This window comes from Erpetoichthys calabaricus, chromosome 1, assembly GCF_900747795.2.
Source record: "Erpetoichthys calabaricus chromosome 1, fErpCal1.3, whole genome shotgun sequence".
NCBI classification, from domain to species: Eukaryota; Metazoa; Chordata; class Cladistia; order Polypteriformes; family Polypteridae; genus Erpetoichthys; species Erpetoichthys calabaricus.
The window spans coordinates 336,078,259-336,093,901 of record NC_041394.2 but is presented as its reverse complement, the minus strand read 5'-3'; the positions used below and the strand labels follow the sequence as shown (position 1 = coordinate 336,093,901).

Genomic DNA, 15,643 nt, shown 5'->3' with positions numbered 1-15,643 from the left:
TATTGAATTTAGTATTTTACTCTGGTGTATTGTCCTTTATTCTATTTAATGCTTTGTTATCTGTTTCATTGTTCTATTCAGAAAAACATATGTATCCAATGTTACATATATCCTGCTGTGAAGCACCTTGAGCATGGGAAAGACGCTACATAAGTAAAATGTATTATTATTATTGTCCCTGAACTGTTGTTAACTGAACTTGTACAGGCTGAACTGAATCCTTCTATCTGTAAATGGACTTGCAGTTTTCTGACAGACTACATTTGTGTGGGTTCCCACCTCTCAAACTGTCTCCATATTACCACAGGTGGCCCTCAAGGCCGTGTACTTGATGCTTTATTTCCTGTACACCAATGAGTGTAGGTCCACTGATCCTTCAGTAAAAATGAATAAGTTCACTGATGAGACCACCATTATTGGTTTAATTACTAAAGGTAATGAAATGGCTGACAGAAAAGAGAAGTCAAATTTCTGTGCATTAAGTACTGGTGAATAAACATGATTCTGATTCACGTGGTTCACAAACCCCCCCCCACCTTACCTATACAACACATTTTGAAATAACAAAGGGAGACAACCAGCAAAATGCAATACACCCCTCACATTTTTGTCCATATTTTATTCTGTCTTTTCATGGGACAACACTGAAGATATGACACTTTGATACAATGTAAAGTAGTCCGTGTACAGCTTGTATAACAGTGTAAATTTGCTGTCCCCTCAAAATAACTCAACACACAGCCATTAATGTCTAAACCACCAGCAACAAAAGTGAGTACACCCCTAAGTGAAAAAATTGTACTCACTTTTGTGAGATACTGTATGTTTTGAGCACATTTTGTAAATGCGAGTTACATTCTGAGTGTGAGTGATGTGCTGCTCATGTGTTTTGTGTTCTTGTGCACCATTACTGCCAAAATTAACTGAGAGCAAAAGCAGCAAGGTAAGGGCGGGACTTTATTCTTGGAGCCAATGGGAGTACTCGATGCTAACCAGCCAAGCATGAGGCAAATCACCTAGTTTACTCCATGACTTGGAACTTACCAAAAACGAACTCCAGAGCTCCACTCTGTTGAGGAGGTTGTCACTGTTTAATTATACGTCAGTCATAACGCCTGGTTACACTATGGTTATGATTAGGGTTGGAGGAGGGTTATCTTACGCAAGTGAAGTAAACCATGTGACAAAAACTTGCAATCCAATTGGCTGTCCAGTAGAGCTACTGAATCATGGAGCTGTGGAGGTCTGTAGCTTTTTAGTTGAGCTGAAAGAAAGCTGACAAAAGAGTCAGAACATAGTTAGCACACACACACACACACATACATATATTAGCAGTGTTACCCATAAGACAATGGGCATCATTTATGGTGCTCTCAGTTAATCTCATGTATCAGGACTAGCAAGTATCTAAGGGTTTTCCTGAGCACGATATTTGTATTTTTTTCCCCCCAAATGTATTACTCTTTATTCGTTCTAAAAGCATGAGGAAGATATTCACTGCAAGGAAGGTGTTTAACTCGCAACAAATCGGTTTATCAGCAAGCCTGGAACAAACATTTTAAAAAGTTGCACATCTGTATCACTCCTAGCTGCAGTCTACTCATTGGCTCCACCTGCTGTTCACAGCATCACATTGGCTATTCACCTTAATAATAAGATAAGTGCCTGGGTGTCTTTTTGTTTGCTATGTCTCTGTCATTCCAACAAATGGCACATCACAATAATTTGTAGTAATGCATTTTATTGCTACAAATGTTTGCTACGTGCCATCTGTTGATGTGAATTTCCCCTTGGGATTAATAAAGTATCTATCTATCTATCTATCTATCTATCTATCTATCTATCTATCTATCTATCTATCTATCTATCTATCTATCTATCTATCGAAATGACAAATGCAATCCATATGTCGCTGTTATATACAATGTAGTATGGGATTCGTAAAAGCAGTTTTAGCATATCTGATGTGCCCTCTATTGGAATGACATATGTAATGCATTTTATTACTACATATGTCTGTGACACTGTCATTGTTCAGAAATCACGGGTATGTCAAATTAGGTGACTGTGTAACGACTTTCCAGCAAATCTCCAATGTATCACCCATGTGAATGCTTTACAGGTACACGGAGTTCTGCCACAATCTCAGCCCTTCTTTCTTTTTTTGTTTTTTCATTTTGTGTCAAACATGCAACGTAAGACAGAATACATGTCTCTTTTGTCTGTCAGGTCCATATCAGCTGTATTTTTTATTTTTCATTACTGCATTATATGCACTGTACTTTCAAGTGAGCACTTATTGGTCGGCCGCTCTCACATGCCCAGTGCCCACCATTGTGACTTAAGACAAAATCAAACCCGTCTGATGTTGTCGGGTCGAGTCCCAGACAGGTTGGACTGAGTCGCTGGATATGTCACACAACATGAGTGGTGGTCTCGAGAGTGTGGAATGACTCACTAAGATTATGTCAATAAATTCTGCAACTGAAAATCGTGGAAATGTCCTGTAATGTCACACAGCATTTACTAGTTCTCTTAACTTTGAGTTTCTGTTTACTGTTGTTAACTTAGACAGAAATGGGGCCAACTCTCCGGCTTTCACACTAGCATTGTTTTCTTCTTGTCACTAATAATTAAATTTTCAGCTGCCCCCTTGTAGTGGCATATAAGTATTGGAGTTCAGTTTTCTGGTTTTTGATTGATAATTCGGTTTTGTTGCAGGTCCTGTCTGACTTGTACACATACGCTTTTTTTTTGGTTGTTCTTGTCGAATAATAAAATCCCAAACTAATAATATCCAAAGGTTGTCTGTGGAGAAAGCTGCTATTCCTGAACACAAAGACATTTTTATATATAGCTTAACATAGATAAGACATACCTGCTATGCTAATGGACAACAGCTAATGGCATTTTGCCACCTTTGTGTGATCGCCTATCAGTCATGCCCACTTTGTTAGGTTTTGCCTATTCATGTTCTAATTATTCATTATGCTAGTAGCCGACACTTGTTTGTTATTTTGCCGTCTTTGTCCGGTCTGCTTTTTTGGGTCCTCGTTTCTAATCCTCCTCCTCGTCTTTGGCATCGCCTCTCATGGTGTCATTTTGTACTGGTGGAGTGATTACATACTAGTGCGTTAATGCACGACCGTGAACATTAAGTAGCTCTAAACTAGAACATGTCTGTTTTTAAATGTAAAACTGAGCCTGCTTAAAAGAATGGCGCTTACCGTTTTGGATTGGAATGCGTGGCCGTTTTAGCGCGTGCGCGCTCTGGGGTACAACGTGTCTGAGCACGGGTGGGGGCTGCACCCTTGCAGAGGTTCAGCTTCACGCGCCGGTGTTCTGGCAGCCTGCCTTTCTCGGGCGGTTTGAGGAGTAGCGCGCCTGGTAAAGGAAAAGCCGGCATTCGGAAGAGAAGTGCTTATTAAAGGATGGGGATCGCGTATTTTATGTAAACAGGTTTACTTATCGGAGTTGAGGCGATCGGCGTGCCCGAGTTCAGCCATCTTTGTGGCTTGCGCGCGCGACCAGCTAGCAAATGTTCAGTTTTAAATAGAATGTTACCCGGAGCTCGTCGCGCGGCGTGAACGCGCTAGCGTCTACCACCTTGATAGGTGAGTGGAGTAGACGGGGAGAATATTGCTGGTATATTTAGAGAGTTGCCGACCAACAGGGGTCCACTCGTTAGTGGACTTGAAGGCGAGGTATAGATAAGCACTACTGAGATATAGAGGGAGCAGTTTTTTCTTGACGGCTTTGTACATTTTTTTTTTGTACATACAAGGGGGGTGTTTGCCCCCTACTCACTTCGCTTTTGAAGAGTTTCCCTGGCCCGTAGCAAAGAAGGAAGACTGACTTTACGTGTGTTTGTGTGTGTAGATTTTGTATTGAGAACTGTTGCAATGCACTAGCTACTGTAAGCACACTCTACTTTAGTTTTGTTCTTTATTGTTTACTTTTTGCTGGAGTCTCCGACCGTAAATACACCCTACTTTATTTTTCTTTTTTTAGTATTTATTTTGTGTTAGACTGTCTACGGCTGAAGGACTGTGAATGAAATCCCGCCCGACAATGCTTGTTTTTGTTTATACAGCACTCGTGTAATAAACTTGCACCTTTCACCCTTCAGTTTTGGTCTCTCCTCTGATCCCGTTTGGCTCATGATCTTTTTTAAGGTGTTGTCACAGGAGGCTGGGGGTTCAGACCCAGCCGGGACGCCTGGAAGGACCGGGAGGTGGTCTATACGTTCCCCGGGCCACATATATAGGGACGGAGCAAGGAGGCTCAAACCCACTGGGGCCCGTGGCCACCCCAAGCATCATGGAGCCTGGGAGATCGACACTTCCGCCACACCTGGGAAGGTGGAGGAAGGACCTTCTAGAAACGCCCGGAGTGTAAGGGCAGCACTTCTGCCACACCAGGAAATGCTGCCGGAAGAGTGTCATCAGGCACTTGGGGCACATCCGGGTGAAAATAAAAGGGGCCGCTTCACTCCAATCAGGGAGCTAGAATCGGGAATGGGAGCAGGGCGAAGCTCCCGTGAGGAGAGGAAAGGCGACCCACGGACATTTGAGAAGAAGGCCCGTGTTAAGGGTGATTGGTGTGGGAGCACTGTGTGTTGTGTGGACTTTATTTGTGTAAATAAACGTGTGTTTTTCTAAAGTGCTGGTGTTAGTCTGATGGTGTTCAGACCCGTACTCACCGTGTCCAGAGTGTAGGTTGGTGCCATTTTCCCACGACACGGGATATCACAGTAAGACTCAGTGCATAGGGGCGGCACGGTGGCGCAGTGGGTAGCGCTGCTGCCTCGCAGTTGGAAGACCTGGGGACCCGGGTTCGCTTCCCGGGTCCTCCCTGCGTGGAGTTTGCATGTTCTTCCCGTGTCTGCGTGGGTTTCCTCCGGGCGCTCCGGTTTCCTCCCACAGTCCAAAGACATGCAGGTTAGGTGGATTGGCGATTCTAAATTGGCCCTAGTGTGTGCTTGGTGTGTGGGTGTGTTTGTGTGTGTCCTGCGGTGGGTTGGCACCCTGCCCAGGATTGTTTCCTGCCTTGTGCCCTGTGTTGGCTGGGATTGGCTCCAGCAGACCCCCGTGACCCTGTGTTCGGATTCAGCGGGTTGGAAAATGGATGGATGGATGGACTCAGTGCATAAGAGTGCTTAAAGCCATATTGGTGAAATTATGATTTGCTTTAGAAATAATAACGTCTTAGAAGATACAGAATCACAAAGTAAAACAAGTGCTTAATGATATCCATCCATCCATTTTCCAACCTGCTATATCCTAACACAGGGTTACAGGGGCCCAGCCAGCACAGAGCACAAGGCAGGAACAAACCCTGGGCAGGGCGCCAAACCACCGCAGGGCACAGACACCCACACACACACAAGGGACAATTTAGAATCGCCAATGCACCCAACCTGCATGTCTTTGGACTGTGGGAGGAAACCCATGCAGACACAGGGAGAACATGCAAACTCCATCCAGGGAGGACCCGGGAAGTGAACCCAGGTCTCCTAACTGCGAGACAGCAGCGCTACCCACTGTGCCACCGTGCCGTCTGCTTAATGATATATTCTAATTTCTGTGCATATTGTATTCTAATTATCCAGTGTGTATATAAAAATATCCATTAAATATTTATTTAGATATATTCCCACATTCTCTCATTCCCACCCCTCACCATGTTTCACCTACTGATCCCAGCTCTATTTTATCTCCACTTTGAAGAGTCCTTTTTCCAACTTTGGTCACAGTATTTCTTGAGATTCAGTGTTGTCTACTGGTGCAGCCACTTCTAACTTGGCCTCCCCACCCAATGTTATTTCAATCTTTGTGGCTTCTGAATGATTTGTTCTGAATCTTCTCTCAATGTTTTCTGTTTGTAGCTCCATAAATGTAATGATGTGATGAACACTGTGTTGGTTGTTTGGACTCAATGTGAGGTCATGGCATGTCATTTTCAAACCCACTTAGTCGAGAGAAGAGTCACGGGGGGTGCTGGAGTCCATCCCAGCTAGCGCAGGGTGCAAGGCAAGAACAAACTCTTGTGCTGGTTCGGGTCGGCTCCACGCTGTCACGTCTGTTTAGGAGCCACTTGAGGACAAAACACACATATAGCGAAGGGTAGGTGCATAATGATGCCAAATTCTTTTATTAAAAACAAACCAACAATACAAAGTTTCCAAAATGTTCAATAAATTAAATAATCAAATAAAATGAACTGTGTCCAAGTGAAGGTTAAAATCATTCCAATAAGTAATCCTTTAAAAGCGAGGTTAAAACACAGTGAGAAGCTGTCCCTGAAATCCATGAGCCCGGGTGGCACTCCTTTAAAAGCCGACATCTCCTTAGCTCAGCAGTTCTCAAACTATGGGGCGCGCGAAGTAACAAAAAAAGGGGCGCAGATGTTGCCATATGTGGTGTAATTTCGCTATTCATAGGAATATTTTAAACTTGTAGCAGTGTATCGGCAGCAAAAAATCCAGGAATAAATTTTATTAGGGTTTCAAAAAAATGTTAGGGGGGTGCGATTAAAACTGTTATGAAAACTCGGGTTGCAAATACTTCAAGGTTGGGAAACGCTCTTGTAGCTAAAGGAGGCACCTAACCAGCTGTTGAGCCCACCTTCATCACAGGACCTAGGCTCGGGCCCCTGTAGCCGTTTCTGGCTCCTGACATGGCATCACACCAAGCCTCCGACTCCCGCTGCCAGACTTGCATCCCTGGGGTCCATGGCTCCAGCCACAGGACACTTCAGCTGAGCCTCTCCTTCCCCTACAGCCATGCTGCCTCTCTGCGGCGAGTCGCTCCAACTGAGCAACGTGCATCAGTCACTTCAGCTTCCACGTCGCTCATCTGGAGTGACCATCAGTCTCTGAGTGTCATCTGCACGCTCCCTTAAGGGACTTCCTCCTGGCTGTCTGCCTTCTCTCTCTGTTTCGTTCACTCGCACCCACTCTCTCTTACTCCTGCCTTCTCTCCCTCCATCCTTTAATCTCATTTCTTTTCTTCTCAATCTGTTTTTCATTTTTCCTCCTGATCAATTTCTGACCTTTCATCTGTTTTCTCCCCCTATTCACGTGCCAACTCTTTCTTATATGCCTCTGTGGGCGCAACATCTCAAATCGCACACCACAGGAAGCTGATGAAGCAATTGAGACAGACCGCACCCTCATGTACAGATACGTCTCACCCCAATTACTCTACAAACCCCCCCACAGCTGCAACACCCATGGAGAGCGATGCTATGTTCTTATTTTAGCAGCTTAGTTTGTCACCATCACTGAATCAACGCAGTTAGTCTGATAAGACATGTGGTGTGAAACCCGCCTTCATTTAGTTTTGGTAAAAATACAGCTGGCACTGCCTGTGTGGATTGTTCTTACTCATCTTCTCTCTGTGAGGTTTCTTACCAAGTCCTGCAGTTCATGACAGTTGAGAGAGTCCTTGTTGTCACAGGTATGGAGAACAGTGAATTTCTTACTTGCGTGTGCCAATCAACATGCAACACGTCACCATTCTCCAGCACTGTGATTATTTTATGGTCTTCACAACAGGTCTCCTTAGAGCAAAACTGTAGTAAAAATCCATCCATCCATCCATTATTCAACCCGCTATATCCTAACTATAGGGTCACGGGGGTCTGCTGGAGCCAATCCCAGCCAACACAGGGTGCGAGGCAGGAAACAAACCCCAGGCAGGGTGCCAGCCCACCACAGTGTAGTAAAAATACCAGAGAAAATCAACCTTACCAGTTTATGATGAAATGTGAAGAGTTCTGCTGGCTTCAGACATTGATGAGGTTAGGCTGACTGATGACCAACTTGTCCAGTGTGTGTAAGTGTGTTTAGGTTCCAAACTCAACCTTGTGCCAAGTGTAGCACCCCAAGACCTGGAACTTGAGAGGTCATTTAGAAAAGAGATGGTGCCAGTGAGATAAGCCATAGAGTACAGTGGGGATGGAACAACTAGAGGAAGGTATCAGGAGTGCTGTGTGGACAAAGAATTAAGGGGAAGGTTAAAGGTCAGGAGTTTAAGACCAGCAGTGATGTATGGAGATGAGACATGAGCAGTAAAGGAAGCACAGGAGAAGAAGTTAGATGTGTCAGAAAAGAGAACGTTGAGATGAATGTGTGGAGTTATACATAAAAGGACAGAATAGGAAATGAAACAATCAGAGGTACAACAAAAGTGGGAGAAAATCTAAGAAAGTAAAGGAAAGGAGATTGAGGTGGTGTGGACAGGTGATGAGGAGAGACAATGAACATGTGGGAAAAAGAGTGATGGGAATGGAAGTACAGGGGAGTGGAGATGGATGGATAAAGTAAAAGAAGATCTGAAGAAATTACATCTGACTGGTAAGAAGGAGGTGCAGGACTGAGATGTATGGAGAAGGTTAATGAAGCACAATGACCCCACATAGAAGTAGTAAACAATGAAGAGGAAGAAGAAGATGAAATACTGCAGTTAGATATATGGAAGAACTGTAGACACATCCATTATTTTCAGAGAATAAATGCAAAAGACTCCATAACAGAATTTAAAAAGCAATCAGTCTTGCCTTTATTTGTAATCTTCACATTCAGGTGTGAGATCCTACAAGTTCAAACAGATGCAGCTTACAGCTGACTGGTCATATTATTGGCTTCTCCTTGCACGCTCAAATCATAATGACATAATATTGGCAGTAGCAGTTTGAACAGCTGTGGTATTCCCCGACTTTAAGTTTCAGGATTTTACAATAACAAGTGTAATTCTTACAATGCTGAGTAGAAATTAAAGTCCAGTTAGGTCTTTGTGAGTTGGTGTACAATATTGTGATTTTGGTTGTTCTACTCGAACAAGAACTTTGTGACTTCACTCCTTCTATACATTAATGCCATCTCCCTATGTGTCTGCTTTATTTCTTCTCTAATTCAATGACGTTTGGGTAGAGTTAGTTTTCATTTCTGCCGTTTCTTTATAAGTGATCAGTCCCACCACACAGATTTAGATCCTGTGAAGTGTTGTTATGGTTATTATATGTTGATGGTTTTGCTTCATTTTAGTTATGGCCTTATTCACATTAGATATAAAAGTTTATGATTCTGTATAACAAAATTCTTCAGTGTATTTCTGTGTGCCTGTTTTTTATGTTATGTGATCCTGGATTGCTGCTTCTTGTACATCAGTGGCCACCTCTTGCAATGTCTGGTTGTTGTTAATGTGACTTTCACTCTACTGTGCTTTAATCCCCTCCTCTTAGCTCTTCTAAAGCCGGGGTTACGTTACATGATTTCTAGTCAGTGCTCGTGTCAAACTTAGAATCTGCATTTGCTGGATCTCATTGCCTGGAGAACATCAAATTACATGACTAGGAAAGGCAGAGAATGACTGACTACATAATGTCCTCATGACTGTAGAGTGTTATTTCAAATCTCCTATTGCACTTGTGGTGGACGGCCAGGTCCTATGACCAGCCGGGATGCCCCTTCGACATATGTTCCAGGGGAGCAACCATGGGCTGCTCAATACCTCCCCCAGGATGCTTGGTGGCAGACTCCCTGGCTGACAGTAGTGCCTCAGCTTCCTGCAGGGCTCCATGGGAGATGGAGTTCTCCACAGCTCTGTTGGGATCTGGGGTGGCCGCCAGGGGGCACTGCATGGGTCCCTGAGCCTGGCTAGACGAGTCTTCAGCCCCACCCGGAAGTGCAACCGGAAACAGGTGATCAAGCACCTGGAGCACTTCCGGGTGGGCTATAAAAGGGGCCAGCAACCACCACTTAAGGGACAGAGTCAGGAGGAGGAGGACGAAGCTTGACGGGAGGAGTGGTGGTGCCGGAAAGGAGTGCGTTTTTGCTTGTGCTTGTTGGGACTGTGTTGTGCCTGTGGGGTTCACGGGGAAGAAGTGCCCCACAGGTGAAGAAACAATAAAAGTCTTTGTTTTATTTTTACATGTGCCTCCGTGTCAGTCTGTGTCGGGTCGGGCGCAATATAGTGCCTTATGTTACACACTACAAAAGTAAGGTAAAGGTAATGCATTTCTAAACAGTGTGGGGAACGCCATTGTGGTGCAACAAAAATGAGACATGGAACAGACATTTGTTGTTTTTCCAGAGTTGTGTAAGTCTCTGCACTGTTTGTGTGATCCAGAAGATTCCTTCTCATTCACTTGTGATGTCCGTCTCTGCTTTTCACTGTTCTTTTTCTTCTATTTGGAAATTCCAATGAGCATTTCAGTGCAGTGTACATCTGGCTGATCTCTCATTGCTCATCAGCTGCCACAGACTCTATAACCTGCATCAAAATCAAATTTGTTTGATCTGCCAAAGGTAACAATATATGGTCTCCTCTTTATATTCAATTGACCACTGAACTGCATCTCATTTTTTAATTTCAAGTTATATTTAGGGGGTCTGGCGTCTCTTCCACTATGTGCAGGCATTGCTTTCATCTGGATATGTTGCATGACCTCTACCACCATCTCCTATTCTAATGCAGAGGTGGGAAAGGAATCTTTTCAGTCAAGTATGAATATCTTCCTTGAATCCTCTTCATAATGTTAACATAGTTTCATTACTCCTACATTCTTCTTTCCTTTTCCTCCCAACTTACTCTTTTCAGGCTTGTCTTCAGTGTGAATTCTTTTGTGTTTTTGAAGAATGCTACTGCTGGAGAATTGTTTGTCACATTCAGAACACCTATATGGTTTCTCCCCACTGTGAAGTTTTGAATGATTCTGAAGACTGTTACTGTGTGAGTATTGTTTGCCACATTCTAAACAGCAATATGGTTTCTCTCCAGTGTGAATTCTTGTATGGCTCTGAAGGTGGCTCTTGTCATAGAATTGTTTGCCACACTCAGAACAGAAATATGGCTTCTCTCCAGTGTGAATTCTTTTGTGTTTTCGAAGTATGCTGCTGGTGGAGAATTGTTTGTCACAATCAGAACAACTATATGGTTTTTCCCCAGTGTGAGTTCTTGAATGTTTTTTAAGACTGCTATTGTATGAAAACTGTTTGCTACATTCAGAACAGTGATAAGGCTTCTCTCCAGTGGTAATTCTTGTTTGGCTATGAAGGTGGCTCCTATGCTGAGTTTTTGTGTGCCTCTGAAGATGACTCCTAACAGAGAATTTCTTACCACATTCGGTACAGTGATATGGCTTCTCCCCAGTATGAATTCTTGTGTGTTTCTGAAAACTGCTGCTGTCAGAGAAGAGTTTTCCACATTCAGAACACCGGTACGGCTTTTCAGCAGTGTGAATTCTTGAATGTTTCTGAAGGCTGCTACTGTATGAAAACTGTTTACCACATTCAGAACAGTAATAAGGCTTCTCTCCAGTGTGAATTTTTGTGTGGCTCTGAAGGTGGCTCCTATGCAAGAAACCTTTGCCACACACAGAACAGCAGAAGGACTTCTCTCCAGTGTGGATTTTTTTATGTTTCTGAAGACTGCTACTCGTTGAGAATCGTTTGTTACAGTCAATACAATAATAAGGCTTTTCTCCAGTGTGGCTTCTCAAGTGGTTCTGAAGATGGCTTGTAACCGTAAATCTTTTGCCACATTCAGAACAACAATATGGCTTTTCCCCCGTGTGAATTCTTATGTGTTTCTGAAGACTGTTACTGTGTGAGAATCGGTTTCCACATTCAGAACAGCTATATGGCTTTTCTCCAGTGTGAATTCTTGCGTGGATCTGAAGATAGCTCCTGTCATAGAATTGTTTGCCACACTCGGAACAGAAATATGGCTTGTCTCTAGTGTGTATTCTTGAGTGAGTCTGAAGACTGCTTCTGCTGTAGAATTGCTTGTCACACTCAGAACAGCAATATGGTTTTTCTCCGGTGTGTATTCGTGCATGAATCTCAAGACTGCTTCTAACAGAGAATCGTTTGCCACATTCAGAACAACAATAAGACTTCTGTCCATTGTGAATTCTGGCACGTTTCTGAAGTATGCTGCTGGTGGAGAATCTATTCTTGTTTTCAACACCGTGCACACAGGAAGGTGAAACTGGGAATACTGACAGAAAGACAATGATGATAGTCAGATTCACAAAGAGAGGCTAATTAAAACAACCTACACAAGCACACCAGAAAGGAAAGTAAAAGAAGTATTGTCAAGATCCTAATGCTAACTTGTTTCAAATTCTCCCCTTCCTTCTCAACAAAGTCAGTCTCTTATTTTTTGTTGTGAATCCAAAAGCTTGGAAGTCGGAAACTGCATGCTGCCATCTTATATAGGCAGGAAACGATGACACAATTTGCCAAATGACCTCTGTGTCAGACAGGCAACAATCATATAGTGACTGTAAATGATAGGGCTATGGCCATGCAAAACTTGCAACAAAATTGTGGTAAGGGACACGAAATGGTAACACCAAAATAATGATAAAGAAATGCAGATTTAAACTAAACTGTAGTATGCCAAAGCCAGATACATGACAATTCCTTTTAAACCCACTGTCAGTTATGACCCCAGCATGGTATCCGCTAACTATGATTATTACATGAAAATTAAAATCCAATACAATCACAAACCCACAAAGAAAATGCATTCACTTCCTCATTATCTGTAAGTTTTAGCTCGTTCCTACCATGTCTAATGCACCTTCCTTAACTTCTGAAATTTCTGAGAGTCAACAGCTTGAGTGATAGGAATCTCATAGGACAGCAGCTTCAAGCTCAGTATCCACATTCCCAATTGTTTATTTGTTCTATATTTTAATTTCAGGCAACATTGAGACTGGCAGTGGTTCCTGGCCTAGGCAAGCCTCTTTTTCTTATTTTGCAATTTTGCCCCTCAACCTGTCAAACCTGTAGATTGAAGTCTTCTCTACACAGTTGAAAGTGACACTTGAATCAGGGTTATCCTGTGGTTGAAGCTCTCATCCTGTGAGGCGCCTACCATGTGAGTGGTTAACTCTCAGAAAGACGTCAGCTGCTTCTGTTCTGCCAGACCTGTTCCTGTCACAGAGTTTCCTCCAGTTTCCAGGTTCCTTTGGATGGTGTGGGAAACTTTACTCATTGACCTCTTCTCTTTCTTTACCCATTTCTCTAAAGGAGAGACCAACACTTCTAAAGGGTTATACTGGTCTGCCTTCCTTCCTTTGTTAATTGATATTATGATAGCAATATATAGCGCAATATTGTCCAAGTTATGCTGCAGAGGGTGTAGCCACGCAATTTATTCCCACATTACTTACAAACCTTCTCTCCGTATAAATGCAATCGGCAAAAGCTGGGACACCTGTAAGAATTGTTTGCATCAATTTTTAAGGCTTCATTAACGTCTGTTGCTGCAAAAAATCTGTAAGCTTTTCACCTATTACTTTTTCACTGAAAAGGGCCTAATTCGGAAAATTGCATTATTTTCCAGTTTTTATTAACCTAAACATTTGTTTTAAACCTCTGGGCAGTTTGCCGCTTACCTTTGTACCATTTCAGATTTTTCACGGATTTAGTTTCAATATAAAAGTGGAAAAAGGTGATGTTCTGCGACTGGTAACGTATGTGTGTGTGTGCGTAGGAGGAAGCTGAATGGACCAAATGAAGGTTATTCCACACCAGGCCAGGGGGTGGCAGGGTGAACTAAACCTTCCTCTGTTATTTCTGCACACCAAATATGGGAAATTCTGCCTAATTCAACCGTAACGATAGCACTTCTGGTTTCGACCCCAAGAACGGCACTTCCGATTCCGGACCCAAGGATGAAGTCACTTCCGCTTCCCTGCCTTAAAAGACCAGTCAACTTCCATATACCTCAGATCACTCTTGGACTCCAATCTAAGTATATTAGTGAGATTTTCATAATCCTTTTGCAGCCAGGGATAATATATATGTGTGGCTGCCCCAGACCTTTTAGTGTGTGTCGAGGCTGGTCTTGTGAAAGATCAGCCTGATTCCAGACAGACACTAAGGACGCACAATGTCCAAAAGTACACATGTTTATTTCTGTTCTTCTATTCATAACACAACACAGTGCACCAAAACAGCCACAATAACTCACTCCTTTTCTTTACTTTACTTTCTTTTTGCTTTTCTTCTGCCGCCTCCACTCCTCTCCCATAAGCTCTGTCTTCTTCCTCCCGACTCTGGCTCCCTAGATGGAGGGATGCAGCCTCTTTTATACTGCACTCGGAAGTGCTCCAGGTGCTTTCCGATCACCTTCCGGCAGCACTTCCAGGTGTGGCAGAAGTGCGGCATGCAAATCCAGCTCCTCTTCTGGCAGCACTTCCGGGTGTGGCGGAAGTGCTGCAGACCATGATTTTGGAGCTGTCCTGGTGCCCCCTTGGTGGGGGCCACAAACCCCAACAGGATTGCACTTCTAAACCCCAAGCCTGTGGCCCCGATACAACCCAGGGGGGCAATTCTCTCATGTCCTGGGGTATGAATTGCCCTTCTCCCAGTCCCCTGCTTCTCCAGGCCTCCCAGTAGGGCATGATCCCCAGCCATCCATCACAATCTATATATATATATAATTCACTAAGCCGACAGGGCATGCAAGACAACTATGGGATATGCACGACATAGCCACGCCCACCAAAACTTAAGACCATGGGATACGACGTCAACTCACAGAGCCACGCCCACCAACTCTAAGAATTCACTAAGTCCATGGCAAGCAAGACAGAGCCCCGCCACCAACAATTCGAGCGAGAGTAAAAGCAGTTGCCAAGAATGTTTTCATTAATCAAGAACGAAAGTCAGAGGTTTGAAGACGATCAGATACCGTCGTAGTTCCGACCATAAATGATGACGACTGGCAATCCGGCGCCGTTATTCCCATCACCCGCTGGGCAGCCAACCGGGTAACCAAAGTCTTTGGGTTCTGGGGGAAGTAAGGGTGCAAAGCTGTACCTTAAAGGAATTGATGGAAGGGCACCACCAGGTGTGGAGCCTTTAACATAATTTGACTCAACACGGGAAACCTCACCCGGCCCGGACACGGAGAGGATTGACAGATTGATAGCTCTTTCTAGATTCTGTGGGTGGTGGTGCATGGCCGTTCTTAGTTGGTGTAGCGATTTGTCTGGTTAATTCCGATAACGAAAGAGACTCACTCCTGCTAAATAGTTACGCGACCCCTGAGTGGTAGGCGTCCAACTTCTTAGAAGGACAAGTAGCTTTCAGCCACGTGAGATTGAGCAATAACAGGTCTGTGATGCCCTTAGATGTCCGGAGCTGCACGCACGCTACACTGAATGGATCAACGTGTGTCTACCCTGCGCCGAGAGATGTGGGTAAGCCGTTGAACCCCATTCATGATGGAGACTGGGGCTTGCAATTGTTCCCCATGAACGAGGAATTCCCAGTACGTGCGGGTCATACACTCGCACTGATTAAGTCCCTGCCCTTTGTACACACCCCCCACAGGTGCATGTGGACTGTACACTGACGAAAGCGGTTCAGGTGAGGAGTTGGGGGCGGGCACATGAGCAGGCAGTGTGTACTGAACGATGACTAAGAGATGACTAAGAAATCAGCAGACTAGAATGGCGGAATGGGTGTCCTTCCCCTCTCCCCCCGTTCCGCCCTCCGCACCCGAGTACCGTCCAGCCCCGTCCCTCACTCTGGGAGGTGGAGGCGCGACGGCGGTCCTCCCGCTTTCAGTCACGGACATTATTGTATGTTGCTTTCTCCAGAGTTCCATCTTTTCAT

The 15,643-nt window shown here is 44.1% G+C and overlaps 1 protein-coding gene across 2 annotated transcripts in view; it reads right to left on the bottom strand.

The window, feature by feature from the left end:
• The window catches only part of LOC114667125 (gastrula zinc finger protein XlCGF26.1-like), a 106,898-nt gene that overhangs the window by 87,938 nt on the left and 3,317 nt on the right, over nt 1-15,643 (bottom strand). The window contains exon 2 of one of the 2 annotated variants that reach the window (XR_007934592.1): nt 9,180-12,005. Coding sequence is in view for 1 of the 2 variants with exons in the window: in XM_028822280.2 (XP_028678113.2) it covers nt 10,543-12,005 (1,463 nt within the window). In the remaining variant the exon portion in view is untranslated. Of the gene's footprint in view, nt 1-8,294; nt 12,006-15,643 lie in introns of those variants that run through there. The other variant, XM_028822280.2, reaches the window with a different exon arrangement.